The following is an 18,305-nucleotide window of genomic DNA, read 5'->3' as shown; positions in this document are numbered from 1 at the left end:
CTTGGGGCCACGCCCCTCAGTCACCCGCTCCTTCTGATCACCAGGGTTCTTGGTGCACAGACACCTCCATGAATGCATCTCCAAACCCAGACCATCCCTTGGAAGGTGGAAATTTGGGTCTCGGGGGCTGAGTAGGGGCTGCGGCTGAAGTAGGAGGGCAGAGTCACTGAGCCTGGCACAGGGGCTCCTCCCCCATCAGACTGGAGCTCCCACAGGCTCACAGGCTTCTCCCTCCAACCCTGCCCCCCCGCCTCTGCTTCTGCCCAGTGGGGCCAGTGGAGGCGCACGGGATGGACAGGAATTATGAGCAGGTGTTCAGACTCATTCTTGACCCTGAGGGTCAGTATAGGGGAACCACCCCCAGAGCAGGTGGGCAAAGAGACCAAGTGCACAAACATCGGAGAAGCCGCAGCTGAGAGCCTGGGGAGCCTGGTCTGCCTGCGAGACAGGACCACACCTCCCGGCCCCAACGGTGGCTCAAAAGGCCCTTCCTGGCGGTGGCCGCCCCGGTCCAGTGCTATGAGGAGGCGTCGTGTCGTGGGGCTCCTCCTCTGTGCCTCAGGGGCCCTGTTTGCAAGGCTGGGGCTCTGAGGATGACCAGGAGAAGGAGGGAGGAGGCAGCTGCTGGGATGAAGGGACATGAGTATGCTCAGCCTGCACAGGGTCTGGAGGCGCTGGGAGGGGCCCCCAGAGCCGGCTGTGGAGAGGTCCGTGGTCAGACTCACTGATGACAGCCCACCGTGTGACCTGCCTGCCCTCAGAGGATGCCGGGGGCCCTGGGTTCCCACAGGGGGCGGGGACGGGGTGGGGCGGGAGAGGCGAGGGATGGGGGTGTGGTGGGTGAGGCGGCCACGCAGGGACCCCCCCACCCCCACCCCGCAGCAGGAGGCGGCGCCCGCCTGGGCCGCTGGCCGGGAGCTGTCCAGCACGGAGCCTGCTGAAAGCAGCAGGGCCTGGCCCGCAGGAGGCCTCAGGGGAGTCGGGCTCTGCCCCGTCCCTGCCTCTGGGGTTGAGGCCAGTGTAGGGGGTCAGGCCTGGGATGGCGGGTCTCTGCTCCTTCTCCAGGCAACGGCCCAGGTCGGGGAGGGAGCGCTGTGTGTCCAGTCTGAGCACGACCAGGGGCGAGGTCTCTGCTCTGCCCTCCCCAGGGAGACCCCAGGAGAGGGCGGCCCCCACGCCCCCAGTCTCACCATGAAACCAGCCCAGGAGTGGCCCTGGACCCGCGCACAGTTGGGGACCCAGGTTGCCTCTGCTGTGAAGGGAGCGTGACGGTGTCTGCCTCCTGGGTTGTGTGAAGCCGAGCTGGGCTCATGCAGGTGCTATGCTGGGAACCAAGGGTGAGGCGCCTTGCAGTTCTTCCTCTGAGTAGTGAGCCTAGTCCAGTGGTCCGTACCCCCCCAACTCCAGGCTGGTGGTGAGGGTCCTTTCCCATCATTCCCAGGCTGCGGGTGGGATTGAAGGCAGTGCCCCCTGGGGAAGGGGCCTGTGATGAGAGGAAGGGCAAGGAAGGGGTGGTGAGGGGGCAGTGCAGACCCCCAGAGCCTGCCTGCTGCCCAGACCCCCAGGGTTAGCCCCATGGCCCACCTTCCCCCCACAACACACACCCCCAGTCCTTAGCCTGGAGCTTCCGAGTGAGCCTCCATGAAGACCACAGCCTCTCACACAACCACCAACGTGCCCCAGGGGCCTTCGGTTGAGCCCAAGGGGATGATACTGAGACCCCTTCCCGCAGGGCCCTCCCCTCCCCCAGCTTGGGAAGCTGTGCCTGCGTCCACCTGCTCCCGGCGCCATGGGGACGCTTCCTGGCCTGCGTCCTCCCCAGCTGCCTCTTATTTCCTCCGTCTCACAGCCCCCCCGCCCAGGGAGGGGCGGCGTCCCCCCGACCCAGCTTCCTGGGCCTGGGAGACCCCCACCGCCTGGCCTGGACAAGGAGCAGGGCCCAGCCCGCGGGCACTGGGCGTCTCTGCTCCACCAGCACCTGGCACCTGCGCAGCGGGTCCCAGAGCACAGAGCGGGGCCGCTTTCTCCAAGAGAGCAGCTCTGGAGCCGAGTCCAGGAGCCGCGGGGACTGAGAGCCAGCTGTGGGACGCTGCCGGGGGACCTGGGGGCTCCTGGATGGTTCGATGCCCGGGCCAAACAGGAGGGTGTGGAGACGTCAGCTGGAGGAAGACAGGACGCAGTGCAATGGGGACAGGCCAGAGGCGCGGCCGGCAGGCACGGGGAGTGAGTCAGGGGCTCTCGTGGCCCCCAGGGGCTTGGTTTAATTGCACAGGAGGGTTGCGGTCAGACCGTGGTTCAGCCGGGTCCTCTGACCTCAATGAGGGAACGGTGAGTGGGTCAGCAGAGAGGCGGGGGAGAAGGCCTCCATCCTTCTGATGAACAAGGGGCCTGAATGGGGGCCCTGGCATGGGGGTGTGGAGTCAAGAAATGCCTGCAGGAACCACGGATCTGACTGGACGTCTGTGGCCTGGAATCGGGGGACTGGCTGCAGTTCTGTGACCCAGGACCCAAACCCCAAGTTCGCCAAGTGTTGGGGTGGCGGAAGCAAAGGCCACGGGTGAGGGCGGGCACCTGCCGTCAGGAGGCTGGCTCCATGCACTCCCCCAACTCGGGGACACAGGAGGTGTGGGTCTCTCTGGGGCTCATCCTGGGGCCGGCAGAGCCCCAGAGGTGGTCGTGCCCGTGGGCTCCCTCGGACTGGTGGCTGTCGTCACGTGGAGCGTCAGAAGCAGTGGGCTCTGCCCCTGAGAAGGGTGTCTGCACCGCTCTTGGGGTTGGGGCTTCGGTGGCCCCTCAACCACGAGGAGAATGCGGGGATCTCTGTGCCAGTCGGCAGCCTCCACCTGCCCGGGGGCCTCCAGGAGTGGGCTCCCCTGGGGGGCTTCCGGGAAGATGAGGTCACAGCACTCTTGGGTCCCACACACAGTGTCCCCTGGACTGTCACCTCATCTTCACGTCCAGCCCAGTCCCTCTGGCAGGAAGGGGGCTCCTTTCCCAAGGCCGTGTTCAGTGGGAGCAGAAAGCAAAGGTTGTGTATACAGAGTCCATGCGCCAGCCCCCCTCGACCTGCACGCTGGGACAAGGCCCTCGTTCACCCGCCACTTGCGGGCTGGCTCCCTCCTTGCAGCCCCTCTTGGGCCACAGAGCACAAAGCGAGCTGCTGGGGGCTTCTCTCCCCAAACCCACTTCTGTCGGAACGCGGCGCCCTCCTGTGAGGTGGGGCCTCGGGCAGGTTCCCCGGCCAGGCTCTGACTCCTACTCAGGGCCACTTGTGTAACTGCTCGGAAAGAGACCAGGCTGAGGGACAGAGGGAGGATGGGGCGTGTGTCATAAACAAGCAGAGAGATTTAGTGCATTTTCAGCACCACAGTCATCTCCAGGGAGACCTTGAGAGGGAAAAAGTAACACTATTTGGAAACAATTCTGCAGAGATGCAGGCCCCTCTCTGCTCCCTCTTGGTGCTGCTGGTGGCTAAACCTTCTGTGCTCAGAGACAGGGTGAGTTTGCTGTCAGGCCAACCCTGGGCTCCAGACCAAGGGGGCGGCTCCAGCCAGGCTGTGTGCCTTGGGGGGAAGCGTCTGGTCTGGACCGGGGCCACTCCTCTGTGACTGTGGTCCACTCATCCCATAGCTCTTGGGGACTGAGACCTCACAGTCACCTCTAAAAGCCTTAGCAACGCTGAATGACCTCTGTTTCCAAAGAGGAAAGCTCCAGGGGAGAGACCATTCCTTGTTCCTTTATATTATTATTACTGGATTTTAGTTGCTTGGCAGTGTTGTGTTGGCTCTGCTGTACAAACTCCTCTTTGTCAGCACAGGGCCTTGAGCAGAGCTCCCTGTGCTCACAGCAGGGCTCAGTGGCCACCTATTTTATGTATCCATGCGTGCGTGCTCAGTCGTGTCCGACTTTCTGTGACCCTGTGGACTGTAGCCCACCAGGGTCCTCTGTGCCTGGAATTCTCCAAGCAAGAATGCTGGAGCAGGTTGCCATTTCCTTCCCCAGGGGATCTTCCTGACCCAGGGATCAAACCCACATCTCCTGCATCTCCTGCATTGGCAGGTGGGTTCTTTACCACTGTGCCACTGGGAAGCCTATCTATTTTATGCATAGTATCGATAATATATATATATATATATATATATATATATATGTCAATCCCAGGCTCCCAGTTCATCATCCCACCCCCTCTTTCCCCACTTGGTGTTTGTTCTCTACGTCTGTCTCTCTATTTCTGCTTTGCGTATAGGTTCATCTGTACCCTTTTTTAGATTCCACACACATGCATTAATCTAAGATGCTTGCTTTTCTGTTTCTGAGTTCCTTCACTCTATATGATGGTCTCTGCATCCGTCCATGTCTCTGCAAATGGCATCATTTCATTCTTTTTATGGCTGAGTAATATTCCATTGTATGTGTGTGCCATCTCTCATTTATCCGTCCCTCTATCGGTGGATCGCCAAGCTGCTTCCCTGACTTGGCTGTTGTAAATACTGCTGCATGTACCTTGCTCTTCCTGCAGCCCATGACCTGCTCAGAATCAAGTGATAGAGGCCCAAATGCCTTCTCTTCGTCCCCTGGAGCACGGTGCAGACAGACTGGGGTTTGCAAGGGGAAATTTAAATTTTAAAAGCTAAGGGAAGCTAAGTGCAGTAGGGCACCTGGGACACAGAGAAAGACATAGGTGGAAAGACTGGTGAACTCTAAGTAGAGTCTAGTTCACTGAGCAGTAATGATCCGATGTCAAGTTCTTCTCTTTTCATAAGGTACCTGGTTATACGAGACTTCAGCACAAGGGCAGCTAGACCGGGGGCATGGAGACTTTGTCGTATCTCTGCAGCTTCTCTGTAAATCTGAAACTACTTCAAAATATGAACTTTGTTTTATAAACAATGGAGGGAGGGACAAAAAATGAACAAAGATGAGTCAGGAAATATAAGAATAGTGAGGCTTAGCATGCTTCAGAGTCCAATGCCTCCTTCCTGGTGGGGGAGCAGAGAGCCCACTCAGGGCAGGGCCTTTGGAGCAGGTTTATCCTGAGATGACCACCCTCCAGCTCCCGTGGTCCTGACCTCAAGTCTGGCTCTGGAGCATCATTTCCCCCACCTCACGGGAGGTCCAACCCCCCCCCCCCCCCTCCGCAGGGCCTCTGCAGAAGTGAGTCCCAAGCCTGCTTTTCTCTCTTGCTGAGCTCTCAGGCCCCCAGGGGCCCCCTCCCCGATCCCTGTCCTCGGCAGACTGACTGAAGCCCCCGTGGTCACTGACCCCACCCAGCCCCAGGGAGTGAAGCTGGAAACACATTGTTGATAAAAAAATCCTATGTGGAGAGCCAAGACTTCAAACAGATCAACTTGAAGCTGAAGTGGGGGAGGCCCACACCCCTTCCCACCCACTCACAGCAGGACCCCCACTCTGGACGACAGAGCCCCTCCCAGCTCGGGTACCAAGTGCCCCCCTGCCCATCTGGGGCTCTCACCCACCCTCCCCTCCCCACCAGAAGGAAGGCTCTGAGAGGGCCACTCCCTGAGTCTCTTCTTGCCCGTGACCCCCTTTCTCCGTGTTTCCTCTCAGCGCAGGAGAAAAATGACAGGACACTGTCAGACCCAAGGTCGCTTTGCATTCTCCATGCTGTAGTTAGCCCTTTTCTGAATCATCTTTTCCCATGAAATTGCTTAGAACCCTCAGGTGTGGGCCCGTGGCCAGGTCTCCCGAGCCCTTCACCCCTCAGCAGGCGCTGCCCCCCGGCCCAGCCCCCACCCAGGGGGCAAGCCTAGCCCAGGCCCAGCGGAGGCGGGACCCTCAGAGCGGGCCCTGATGCCAGCCGTGGTGAGAAGTCAGCCTGGAAACCACAGAGGGCTTCAGAGTGCCGGGGACTGGCGAGCTGCAGACGGAGAGGTGCTGAATGAAGCAGCGTCTGCCTGAGTCACCATCTGCTGCCTCTGGCTGGCTCGACACGGAGCTGGTGAGCCGGTCCGTCCTCAGCCGTCACGTTGCTCTCTGAGGACGGGAGGGACCAGGAGGAGCAGAGGGCAGCAGGGGGGTCAGGCTCACACCTGGAATCTCTAGAACTTTTATGGGCCCACAGGAGTCATTCGCCGAGGATCCACGCCCAGGTGACCCGCCCCCTTGAGTGCCTCTTCTGTGCCTTGGGATCGTCTCAGACCATCCTGAGAGTCCTGTCCGAGAGGGAGTCCCACCTGGCCCGGCGTCTCGCGGTGCCCATGCAGGGGCAGCAGAGTCCGTGCTCCCCGGGCCGCCGCGGCCACCCCGGGGCCGGCAGAGGACGCCGGTCACCGCTCGGGAACTCGCCGCTTGCTTTGTCTGCTGGTTCCCTGCACTCACCCACTCTCACCGCTCTGGGGCCATGTGTGACCTGGGTGCTAGGGAGGGTGCCCAGCACCCCCGAGCCATCCTGCCTGGAAGGACGACTGAAACTCTGTGGCCGTGGTCTCCACCCCCGAGGGCAGACCTGGGTGTGGAGTCAGGAGTGCTGCCCTGGCTTTTAGGGCATCTGGGCATCAGTGGGTGCTCAGGATGGGCACAGCATCTCATGAGCCCGCTGGGATCTGTTCCTCCTGATGACGCCCCCTGGGACAGACCATTTCAGGCCTGGACAGCTGGCCCCTAGAGAGCCCGGGGCTCAGACAGTAGGCCTGTGAGTCTGGATGGGAGTGAGCTGGGCTTCTCCTCTCCACGTCACGCGTTTTCAGTTCTGGTCATGATGCTAGTGATTAAGATAACGAGGAGCGGTTGGTCACAAAAGGCCCCTGCAGAAGCCACATGAGAGAGCACTGCCCACGCGCCCATTCCCGCTGGTCAGCGCTCATCTAGCTGGCCCTGGAGGTCAGGGCGCTCTTCCCGTTTCACAGATGAGGAAACTGAAGCTCCGAGGCTTCAGTCTTTTGATGGCGTCACACGCAGAGGAATGGGTGGGGTTGAGCTTCACATCCAAGTTTTCGACCGCAAGCCCTGCCCTTTCTGCTGCACCACAGGGCCTTCCTGAAGCATTTCCCCGCTCTGATATTCAGGACCTTCTCTTTGTTGAAATCCCCATCCATCCTACCAGAGTGTAAATACAGATATGAAAATACATTGCTGTGTGTTTGTTTGTCTTGCTTTTACTGAGGGCATCAGAGCAAGCACACAGGGGGGCCCAGCCCAGGATGCTCCACGTTCCCTCCTCCTCATCACCTGGTCCTCTGTCTGCTCCCCTCCCCATACTCGGTGCTCCCCCAGGGTTTCTCACCCCCCCCCCCCACCTTCCCTCAGCATCCTTGCTGCTCCTTCAGACCTCAGCAGCCAATCCTGTACCTCCAGCCTCTCGTTGCCAAGTAACAAGCTTCCTACATTGCGTTAGAATCTCCATGACAACCAGTATTGCCAAAAGGGAGAGAAAAAGAAGTTAGGTGGTGGTTGGAGGAGGTGGTGAGACCTTGTGTTCTGGGACATCCACGCAGCGGTCACTTGCTTGCTCTCAGGGCCCCCAGAGAGGTCACAAATAGCCTGGGCCAGAACCTAGGAGACAGTCACGAGGCCAATGTCAGCATGTGCGGCTTGAGGGTCTCCTCGGGGACGTTCCCTCAAGGTCCCAGGAGGAGAGTCATGGGCATTCGTTTAGGTGGAGTGAGGCAGGGCCCATGAGCACATTTCTGTGGGCAGAGCAGAAGGCAGCGGATTTCGCTGCTCGAGGGAGGGAGGGGTGTGGGGAGGATGTGGGGAGGCAGTGAGTGAGAGGAGGGAGGAGGGAGAGGAGGGAGGAGGTCATGAGGGGGAGGAGGGAGGAGGACATGAGGAGCCTAGGTCCCCAGGCTGGAGCTTGCCCTGGCTTTTCCACCTGCCTGTCCAAGGGCCTGACAGGGTTACCATGGCGCTCGGCTCGAAAACCACCTGGATGACAAGTCAGGGGGCAGTCTCAGAAAGGAGAGGAACTGAAAAGAAAGGGGGGGCCTGGGCAGACCAGGGCACTGAGGAACAGCGGACGGACCCTGGGGAGAACAGGCCTGCTGTGCTGCCTGTGGGCCCGCCCTAAGCGCTCTCCGCACCCCCCAGCAGGCCAGACGGGCCTGTCGCTGGTGCTCCCCAAGGGAGGAAGGCCCTCCCAGCCTCAGACCCTAACCCCCCGAGGCCCAGCAGCGTGCCTTCTTCCCTGTGTTCGGGGGCAGGCAGAGCAGACTGGGGTCTGCCCCCCACGTTTCTGCCTCCAGCTCTGCCCCCTTGCTCAGCCTGACTACCTGACCATGGTTGAAGTTCCAGGCCCCCCACAGAGGCTGCACCCACCCCCACCCCCCCACGGCTGCACCAGGACCTGGAGGAAGGGTGCTGAGAGTCAGACTGGGGAGCCAGGCTGGATGTGGCTTTCAGAACAGCGTCTGCAGTGTGTAACTGAGTTCTCCTATGAACCCCCCCTTGGACCTGGTAATCCCCTTTCCAGAAGTGCAGCCGGAAGCCGTCATCCGAGGCCCCAGCAGAGCTGGCCTGGGTGTTCATCAGAGTCTTACACAAAATGGTCGGAAACCGGAAACCTCCAAATGGTTAGGGACACTGGGGTGATGAGCCAGTTTTGTCCAATGCAGTCACAGAAGTTTATCAGTGATTCACAACAATGTTTATGGAAAACATCTGAAGGTTTTTAAATGAAAAGTAAAAAATGCTTACTACATAGTAAGTGAAAAGATATAAAATGTATGTATAGTATCATCACAATTTTACGATGTCTATGGGTATAAGCATGAATTGTAAGAAGCCTGGAAGAAACCAAGACATATAAAAAGGCCAATGTCAGCTAGTAAGGCATATAGAGGCAGTAAAGGACAAGGAAGCCTGGTGTGCTGCAGTCCACGGGGTTGCAAAGAGTCGGACAGGACTGAGTGACTGAACAACAAAAGGCCTGTAGGGGAAAGACACTTTCTTCTTTATATTTTTGTCGGTTTTTCCAAGTTTTTTCTAATGAGCATGTTACTTTCATTATAAGAACTAACCTTTTAAAAGCACTTCCCTTGGGCTACCACATGAAGTGTTTTTCACTCTTGCTTTAGACTAAATGCTTATGTCCCCAAGATCTTATGTTGAAATCCTAGCTTCAAGGTGATGGTGGGAAGAGCTGGGGTCCTTGGTACGTGGTTAGGTCATGAATGGGATCAGTGTCCCCAGAAAGAGCCCCCCGAGAGCCCCCCTCACCCCACCTTCCACACGAGGATATACTGAGAATACAGGGCCCACCAGATGCCGAATCTGCTGGCTCCTTGACCTTGAACTTCCAGCCTCCAGAAGCATGAAGAATAAAGTTCTGTTGTTTATAAGCCCCGCCCCACCCCGTCTATGATATGCTGTGAAAGCAGGCAGGATGTGCTAAGACACACATTATCTCATTTCATGTTTAGAGCAGCTCAGTTATGTCCGCCCCCCCCCCCCCCCCGCCCATTTTTCAGATGAAACAACCAAAGTTTGTAGAGTTTAAGTGACTTTCCCAAAGCCACACAGTTTATAAATAGCAGAACCAGACCCTAAACAACACTCCAAAACAGTTACTGAAAGTCCAAGCTGTCGTCCAGGGTGAGTGGTGATCTGTGTGGCTGTGGGTTTCTGATCTGACAGTGCAAAAGCTCACCCGTCCGCTCTCCGTCCGTGGCCTCGGCTGGCCTGGGAGCCTCTGCTCTGCCAGTTGGGCAGCCCCAGTCCAGCTCCTGAGCTAGCCATCTTGGGGGGGCCCTGCCCAGAGCCCCTGTGCCAGGAGGAGTGGACAGTGGCGGGGGCCCTGGGCCTGGGCAGGGTGGTGGCGGCTGCTCCAGGGTCTGCCCCCAAGTAGTGAGAGACTAAGAGGGGGTCCCCCCGCTCCCACCAACGCGGGTCTCCTGCAAGCTCGCCAGCCAGCCTGCTGGGCCTGGTGGACCCTGGGCCCTGGGGTGCCAAGCTCTGGGAACCTCACGGCTCTGGGCCCATCCTTTGAGGCCGGGTGGGGGGACCGCGGGGGAGGGGAACCTCTCATGCAGCCTGGCACCCGCACCTCTGGCGACAGCCAGGCCAGCCCCTCCTCTGTGCGTGACTCCTGCACGGATGTGCTGCTGCTGGAATGCAGGTGGTCCCAACGTGGGGGCGTCATCAGCAGGAGTGACTGGAGCGTGGTCAGTGTGGCCCAGAAGGGGCCTGGGATGCGCTCTGCACTGGTGGCCGGTCCCCTTCGCCCCGCTGCTCTGGAGGACAGCAGCATGGAGCCTGACTCCCCACGCCTGACTTCACCCCAACTCCCAGATGGCGCCGCTGATGCCCGTGTGTGAACAGCACTGGAATCTGGGCACAGGGCTGACCCTGGGCCGCCACCAACACCCCACACCTGCCCTCGCCCTCCCCTTGAGGTCTCTGCTTGGGTAACCAGCCCAAGGCCACGTGCCTTGGCAGGTGGCTTGATGGCACATCACAGGGGGTCTTCCTGGTGGGTTTGTATCCCGCCCCTCCAAAGGCCTCGGTGTGGCTGGTGCTCAGACCAGGTACCAGCCCACACTGCAGGGGCAGGGTCTCCAGTGGTGGGCTATCAGAGAGGCCCGGAGTCCCCCAGACCCCGCCTGCCCCAGCCCAGTGGCCCTGGACCTCAGGGCCTGGAAGAAGTAAGTGGGCATGTTGGGTGATGTCGCCTGCATCCGCCTGGCTGGACAGGCAACCCTGGGCCTGGGGCTGAGAGCAGACGGGGAGGGGGAGGGTGGCGGGGATAAACCGCCAGACCGTGGTGGGCCGGCTCGTGGCAGGGGTGGGTGGCTCGAGGCATGGGCAGGCGCGGGCCTACACGGCTCCAGTTCAGGGTGCCGGGGCAGGTGGGGGGCCTTGGGCTCCCCTCCCCCAGGCTCCTCTCCATCTGCTGCCTGGCCCGTCTGGAAGCCAGGCCTCTGCTGACCGACTGAATCAGGGGGTGTGACGCGGGAGGGAGGAGGGATGGGTGCAGCAGGGCTGTCGTGGGCACCTCCCAGGGCCTGGCACCCGCAGCCTCATGAATCATGCTCCAGACACCCATCTGTGTTATGGGGGGGAGCTGCTGCTGCTGGGAGCCTCCCCGAGGGGTCTCGGCGCGGGGCTGCGTGCTGAGTGAGGCTGTCCGTGGGCCTCCCGCCGGCTCAGCGGCTCCGCTCCCTGGATTTGTGGGACAGTTTTAAGTCATGGATTTTCACCGGCACGAAGTCATTTCTTTTGGCCGATTGGTTGAAAAGGAGCCGGTGGTCCTGGCAGTAGAGCCGTCTGTGGGGATTGGGTCAGTGGGACGTGCGCCCCCGACATACACACACCCTCAGCTGTGGCTCAGGGTGCCCGTGCTCGGTGGGCCTCTCTCTTAGAGGCCAGGGAAGCAGCCCCCCAGTGGGGACAGACATCCTCTGAACTCTGAACAGGGAGGGTGGGCGTTGGAGCCTGGGGGAGCTCCTGGCCAGACAGATGGAGGGGGCGCGGCCAGCCTGCGTCCGCTTGTCTGGATCCGAGCTCGCCCAGGGCCGAGCTGGCGGGGAGCCCTCTCTGGGGGGCAGGGAGCCCTCTCTGGGGGGCGGGGGCGGCGTTGCCCCAGGAGGCAGGTCCAAGCAGTGCAGCCTTGGGAGCCGACCTGGGGCCAGGCCGGGCCTGCGAGGTGCTGTTGGCACCAACGGGACCACTCACTGTGACTGCCCGGATGCTGACCTGGTTCCTGTGACCCAGGAGGACCAGAGCCGGCCCTGTTCTTCCTCTGTGAGGACTTGGTGCCACGGGGCCAGAAAGAAGACCAGGCTGCAGTTCTCAGGCTAAAGGGATTCCCACGGACCTGGCAGCACCGGGCTCTCAGGGTGGAGACGTGGACGGGCTGAGGGGCTCCAATGCTCAGGGCCAGTCGGGCCCAGCTCTGAGCCAGGAGCCAGCCAGGCGGGCGCAGGGCCCCGGGCGCCCCCACTGAGTCCCAGCCTCCTCCAGCCCCCAGGGTTGGCCTATGCCTGAAAGTGATGGCACTGTGGCGGCTTGTCCTTCCTGTCCTCCCCACGCTGAGAGGGGCACGGCCTTCTCCGCCAGGGCCAGACTCAGTTGAATGCCCCACCTGGTTTGCCTGAGCCCGAAGCCAGGTCTGGAGGCCAAGGGGAAGTTGGGGCGCCGCGTGGCTGTGCCCCCGGGGCTGCAGCAGAAGCACACAGGATCACGTGATGCTGCGCCTGCCTGTGTGGGACTGAACCTGCAGGCGCTGAAGTCTGAGCTGTAGCTGCAGTACTCAGCGGTCTGGAGCCCTGCTCGGTGGTGGTCAGCCTGTTGCTTCTGCCGGTTGGCGTGTGGCTCAGCCCTGTGCCCGAGGCCAAGTTCAGCCACTCAGGCCACATCTGTGATCATCCCCAGGACACACGTCTGTGTCTGGGGCCATGTGCCAGGGCCTTGCACTTGTACCACGACTGGAAATCACAGTTTTCAGGAGACAGTAAACTTGACAGCAACCGACATTACCTGATTTAATTTGCATCTCCTTCAGTCTCATGAAGCCCTTTGTTTTTGTTGTGTTCTGGCCAACCGTATCACTTTATGAATTTCTTGTTTGATCCTTAGGCCACTGCTCCTAGGGGGTGTTTGCTCTTGATCCATTTGGTAGAGCCCCCCGGAGGGAAGGTGTGGACTCCTCGTCCCTCACCCGTGTGGCGAGTGTGTTTGCAGTTTACTGGCGGCCTGAACCTAGGGAAAGGGCTTTCCTGTCCCCCAGGGACTTTAATTCTATGCACTCCAACCTCTCAGCATCCTCCTTCAGGATTCCTGCCTTCGGCACGATGCTATAAGGCTTTTCCCACAACAGTTATGGGAGCATCCGTGCCTGTACTCTGCTAATTGTTGCATGATTCATTTCTACACTGAGCTCTTTCCTCTGGAGTTGACTGTGTGTCTTTGTAGCCGACTTCAAACTTCCTTTGAAATGAAAGTAATTTAATTGGTCAATTAATTTGTTAGCATGCTGGGGAAGATATGGGAGAGAGGAGGTGACTCACAGATTGGGGTCCAAGAGAGAAGGACAGGTGCTGGTGGCAGAGGCTGCCTAGAGGGCTCCGCCTTTATCTCAGGGTGGGACCCTCGTCTCTGAGGCCAGAGGTTGCCTGGGGCAGAGGTGGGTAGGGAAGGGGCTAGAGAGGAAGGCTGTGGGCTGGGTGCCCACATCTCCAGGGACGCATGGGTGGGCACAGCAGGAAGGAGCCGGGAGAGGGGGCAGTGATGCCAGGCGGGTGCGAGCTGGGCGCCGGGAGCCTGGCCAGGACGGGTGCAGGCAGGCTGTGACCACGGGGGGCTGCCTGCCGTCAGGCTGGTGGGATCTGGAGCTGATGCCCCAGGGCCATATCCGGGGGAAGGTAGGCGTCCGGCAAAGAGGCCATAGCAGAAGCCAGCCGGGGGCAGGGAGTCAGTTCCGCGGGGGCAGAGCATTCTGGACTCGGTGCGAGAAGAGATTGAAGATGGGGGCCTGCCCCCATCTGTGGCCAGGCCCCGGGACAAGCTTAAACCGCCTGTTCGCATAGCACATCTCAGTGCGTGGGCACTTTCTCCTGCGTTTGCAAGAGGCAGAGGGTCCTCCCTGAGCCGGGTGGGCAGCCAGGATGCGACCGAGGGGCGCCAGTGACCCCAGGACAGGGCCTCACAGTCTCCCGTCCTCTCTCCGCAGGTCAGTAGCCTTGCCACAGGCCCACCAGCCATGGACGGTACAGCCAGCCTGAGCGCCGTGGGCCGCCCCCAGCACGCCTCCGCCATCCCCGTGCCCCGCGCTGCCTCGCAGAGCAGGACCCAGACCCCAGCATCATCGCCCCAGCTGCGGCCGCACCAGGCCGGCCTGGCCCTGAGCCCCCAGCGGGCGGTCTCCCCAAGACTAGGCAAGACCAGTGGCCCTTCCAGGGGATCGTCCCCTAAGGCGCCCCGGGGGAGAGGCTCCCCCAAGGCCGCGGGGGCACCGAGGGAGCTGTCTGTGGGGGTGGGGGCTCCCAACGGCTCTCCTTGGAGCAGCCCCCACGTGGCCCCCAAGGCCACCCTGGCCAGCCGGGCCAGGTCAAGACGAGCTGGAGAGACACGGGGCACCCCAGGGCAGAAGAGGGGGGCCCAGGAAGGGACTGTGAACCGCCAGACCCGCGGCAGGAGCCCCTCCCGGGCCAGCTTTCATGGAGACACTCAGATCCCGGGCACTCCCGAAGTGCGAAAGCCCTCCAACCACCCAGGGAAAGATCAGAGAGATGTTCCTGGCACAAGTCACGGGACACCCAGGCCTCTGGAACCTGAACCCCGGGCGGCTTCGGGGCCTCCCTCCCCGGCCTGCAGCCCCGTGCGGAGCCCACGCCTGGGCCCAGGGGCCGTCAGCTTCGGCTCGGCCCACCCGCACGGCCAGCCTGTCATGGCTACCGTGGCCCCCTTCCGGTACAGGTAAGCTGCTGGGGGATAGCGGGGGGATGGAGCCCGGACTCGGGGGGTCATGGAGGGGAGGTGCCGGTGGAGAGAACAGAAGGTGTGGGGGGAGTGCAGGGCCGGGGGTGGGACCCTAAGGGGTGCCCAGACCCAACTCTGGGCACGCCACGAGACACAGGCCTGGAGGGGGTGCCCCCAGCATGCTCACTTCTTCGAGGACAGGTGTCAGGGTGTCATGCAGCCCAGGCAGTTAGCTACAGTCTCACCTGACTCACCTGGGCCAGCCACCACTGAGCGAGGCCCTCCCTCCATGGTCGTGAAATCCCCACGGACCCCCGGCAGCCCCCACGTGGCCTGTGTGCATCCCCGGGGGGACCGGCTTCTGACATCGGCACCATCAGCGGGGGCTGGGCCGCCCTTCACCCCAGCACAGCCAACAAGCCGAGCTGCCAGCTCTCTTCAGACACTGCAAGTGGAGCTCAGAGATGTGCTTCCGTCACCTGTCCTTCCTTAGTAAAAACATATACCTCTAGTCTGAAATGGCCCCCTTTAAATAAGCAGCATTCTAGTTACCAAGTATGGCACAGTTTCGAGATGCTTGAATGCAAATGAAGTGCCTTCCCTGACTAGGCAGACTTCCTGGGGTTTTCCTCTGGGCTGATTCCAGGACGAGCTCACCCACAGTTTGGGTGGAGGAGCTCCCTGAATGCTGGGTCCCCCAGGTGGGAGCAGCTGGGGTGGGAAAGGAGGGTGCATGTTCACACGAAGCCAGAAGTGTGGCTTGACCCCTGAAAAGTCTTGGGCTCCCCTGTTGCATGTAACAGACAGCTGGGCCGGGACAGGGGCACGCCCCCTCTCACTCATGCCCAGCCTTCTGCAGGGTACTGCACTCAGTTACAGGCTCCACAGTCTAAAAGGGCATTGGTGCGAGGAAACCACACTGAGAGGAAGCCTGCCAGGGCGGTGAGGGACCCCAGAAGCCCTGAAGGGTGGTTGCCTGCGAGGAAGCAGTTTGCCCTGGAGAAGGGCGGCCGAGGTGGGCGCGAGGGCCGCTCTGAGGAACGTGAAGGGCTGTCGTGTGTGCGATGAATTAACATTTACTTGGTGCAGCTCCGAAGTGATAAGTCCGCGTCATGGTGTCTACAAGTTAGCAAGAACTTTCCAGCGACGGAAGAGGCTCAGATTACCTACCGGCTGTGAGCCCCCAGCAAGTCTCCTGTGGGGACCCCGCCCCTGGGGGCGCCCCGGCGCAGCCCGCACGGCCCCCCATGTGCTTCTGGAATTGATTCTCAAGGCGGTCAGGCCTGTCCTGGGACTGGTCCTCTCCCCGCCCGTGAGCCGTGTCCCTACGACTCTGGGGCCTGCGTCTCCTCCCGGAGTGCCTTCGCGCTGATCGTCTTTGAGGAAATGTGTCTCTAACTCCACGGTTCCAGATTTTACATTATCTACCCTTCGGGCCCCCTGGCAGATGTAGAATCTGACTTTTTCCAAAGAGGTCAACTCTTTTCCTCTGAACATCTCCGTGCGACCTAAACAGACATTTTCCTCTGCTCAGGACACCATTGTGTTTTAAACAGAAAAGTGTCCTGACACCTCAGCAGGGATCTTCACGTCCCACCTCTCAGACCGTTTCAGGCCCGTGTTAGGGTTACAGGAGGGTTGTGGTTCAAAAGGAAGCCTGTGACCAATGGGCACCCCTCCCGAGCGGTGCTGGGCCGCGCGGCGAGGATATGTGTCTGCCCCCAGGGGTCACAGACACCCTGTTTCCACGGAGACCTCCCCGCGCCCCACAGCCTGCCTCTGCACAGCGCCAGCCTGTCACAGAAGCCGCGGGTCTCAGGCTCCCCATCCCCAGGCCCCTCCTGCTCCTCCAGGGAATGAAGCGGTGGTGTTTTCCCCTGCCTCCTTGGAAGGTGTCCCTTCCCCACAGCCCGGACAGCTGCCCCAGACACATAGGACAGACACGGCAGAGACGGCCTCGGTCTGCTCTGCATGCTCTGGTCCTGCCCACCTGCTTCCCTCGTCTCTGCCCTCACCCTTCTCTCTCCACAGAAAAGAGCCCAGGCCTGAGGGTGAGGTTAGGGTGAGAGTTAGTGTGAGGGCAACGGTTTGGTGAGGGTTTAGGAGACACTGGGATAGCAGTCTCTCGAGGGTCAGGCATGGGTTTTCTTTTCTCTGGTTCAACTTTCAACCAATGTCCCACATAGACGGTGCCATCCATTCCAGCTGGGATCACTGGGGGACGCAGGGCGTGGCCATGTGGGGTGGAGGAGGTGAAAGTGTGCTGCTCCTGAGGTCAGAGCCCTGAGGCTGCCTTCCCCACTGCCCAGGGTGGGCGCCTTGCCCCGTGCACCCCCTCTCGCCCTTGCTCACAAGAACAGTGACAATCAATATGACAGCCAGGTACTCCTATTCACTGCCCTGGCCCCTGACAACTGGGTCGGGGTGCTCAGCTGTGTGTGTGTGTGTGTGTGTGTGTGTGTGTGTGTGTGTGTGTGGTGTGTGTGTGTGGTGTGTGTGTGTGTGTGGTGTGTGTGTGGTCTGTGTGTGTGTGTGTGTGTGGTGTGTGTGTGGTGTGTGTGGTGTGTGTGGTGTGTGTGTGGTCTGTGTGTGTGTGTGTGGTGTGTGGTGTGTGTGTGTGGTGTGTGTGGCATGTGTGTGTGTGTGGGGGGGTATGTGTGTGTGTGTGTGTGTGGTGTGTGTGTGGCGTGTGTGTGTGTGTGTGTGTGGTGTGTGTGTGTGGTCTGTGTGTGGTCTGTGTGTGTGTGTGGTGTGTGTGGTGTGTGTGGTGTGTGTGTGTGGTCTGTGTGTGGTCTGTGTGTGGGTGTGTGGTGTGTGTGTGTGGTGTGTGTGTGGTCTGTGTGTGTGTGTGTGGTGTGTGGTGTGTGTGGTGTGTGTGTGTGTGTGTGTGGTGTGTGTGTGTGGTGTGTGTGTGTGTGTGGTGTGTGTGTGTGTGTGGTGTGTGTGTGTGGTGTGTGTGGTGTGTGTGTGTGTGTGGTGTGTGTGTGTGGTGTGTGTGTGTGTGTGGTGTGTGTGTGTGTGTGGTGTGTGTGTGTGGTGTGTGTGGTGTGTGTGTGGTGTGTGTGTGGTCTGTGTGTGTGTGTGGTGTGTGTGTGTGGTGTGTGGTGTGTGTGTGTGTGTGTGTGGTGTGTGTGTGTGTGGTGTGTGTGTGTGTGGTGTGTGTGTGGTGTGTGTGTGGCGTGTGTGGCGTGTGTGTGTGTGGTGTGTGTGGTGTGTGTGTGTGTGTGTGTGTGTGTGTGTGTGTGTGGTGTTACATTACTCAGCCCTCACCTAGTCTCACCAGTACACTGCGCCCCCTCCAGAAAAGCGCAGGTTTATGCTCGATTTCCATAAACTTCGAAGGCAGCACGTGGCAGGTACTCCCAGCAAGGTGAGTCCCCCTGCTCCCTCTGAGCCCGCCCGGTCCCCAGCGCAGGGCCTGCAGACCCACAAGGGCCCTGGCTGCCTGCGGGAGTTTGCCGGCCAGCAAACGCCCCCACAGCCCCAGACCCTCAGGCGAGTCTGGGCCTGGAGGGCATCTCCTTGGCCATGGACTCAGTGAGGCCAGGAGAGAGGAGGTCCCTCTGGTCTCTGACCCGCTCAGGTCACCCCAAAGCTGAGACCGGTCAAGCCTGGACAGGGAGGCAGCCCCCGCCCCACGACCCAGGCCAGCCATCGATTCCTCCTCCTGCTCACACGTCCCGCCAGCCCCTCAAGCTGCCAAAGGGCCCATTTAGCTGGAGACTCAGCAGGGGCAGGCAGCTAGGAGAGCCCGGGGAATTGCCTGTAATAGAAGTTCCCGGAGCCTTTGTTCCTGGGAGGACTGTACCCAGGGGTTGTGCTCGGAGGCCTGTGTGCACTTGGAAGCTGGTGCTTGGAGACCGCGCCCTTCCTCTCCACCGCCAGGCTGGGCCCAGGCCAGGTTGGGCCCAGTGAGGACTCCACCCTCGGGG

At 60.7% G+C, this 18,305-nt stretch overlaps 1 protein-coding gene across 4 annotated transcripts in view; it reads left to right on the top strand.

Moving 5' to 3' along the window:
• Nucleotides 1–18,305, top strand: part of NAV1 (neuron navigator 1) — a 194,306-nt gene that overhangs the window by 38,610 nt on the left and 137,391 nt on the right. For all 4 annotated transcript variants that reach the window (XM_061161150.1, XM_061161151.1, XM_061161147.1 and 1 more), the window contains exon 2: nucleotides 13,625–14,370. In XM_061161150.1, coding sequence (XP_061017133.1) covers nucleotides 13,655–14,370 — 716 coding nt within the window. In that variant the 5' untranslated portion in view covers nucleotides 13,625–13,654. The remainder of the gene's footprint in view (nucleotides 1–13,624; nucleotides 14,371–18,305) is intronic.

This window comes from Dama dama, chromosome 14, assembly GCF_033118175.1.
Source record: "Dama dama isolate Ldn47 chromosome 14, ASM3311817v1, whole genome shotgun sequence".
In the NCBI taxonomy this organism is placed as follows: Eukaryota; Metazoa; Chordata; class Mammalia; order Artiodactyla; family Cervidae; genus Dama; species Dama dama.
This window is presented reverse-complemented; position numbering and strand designations above follow the sequence as displayed.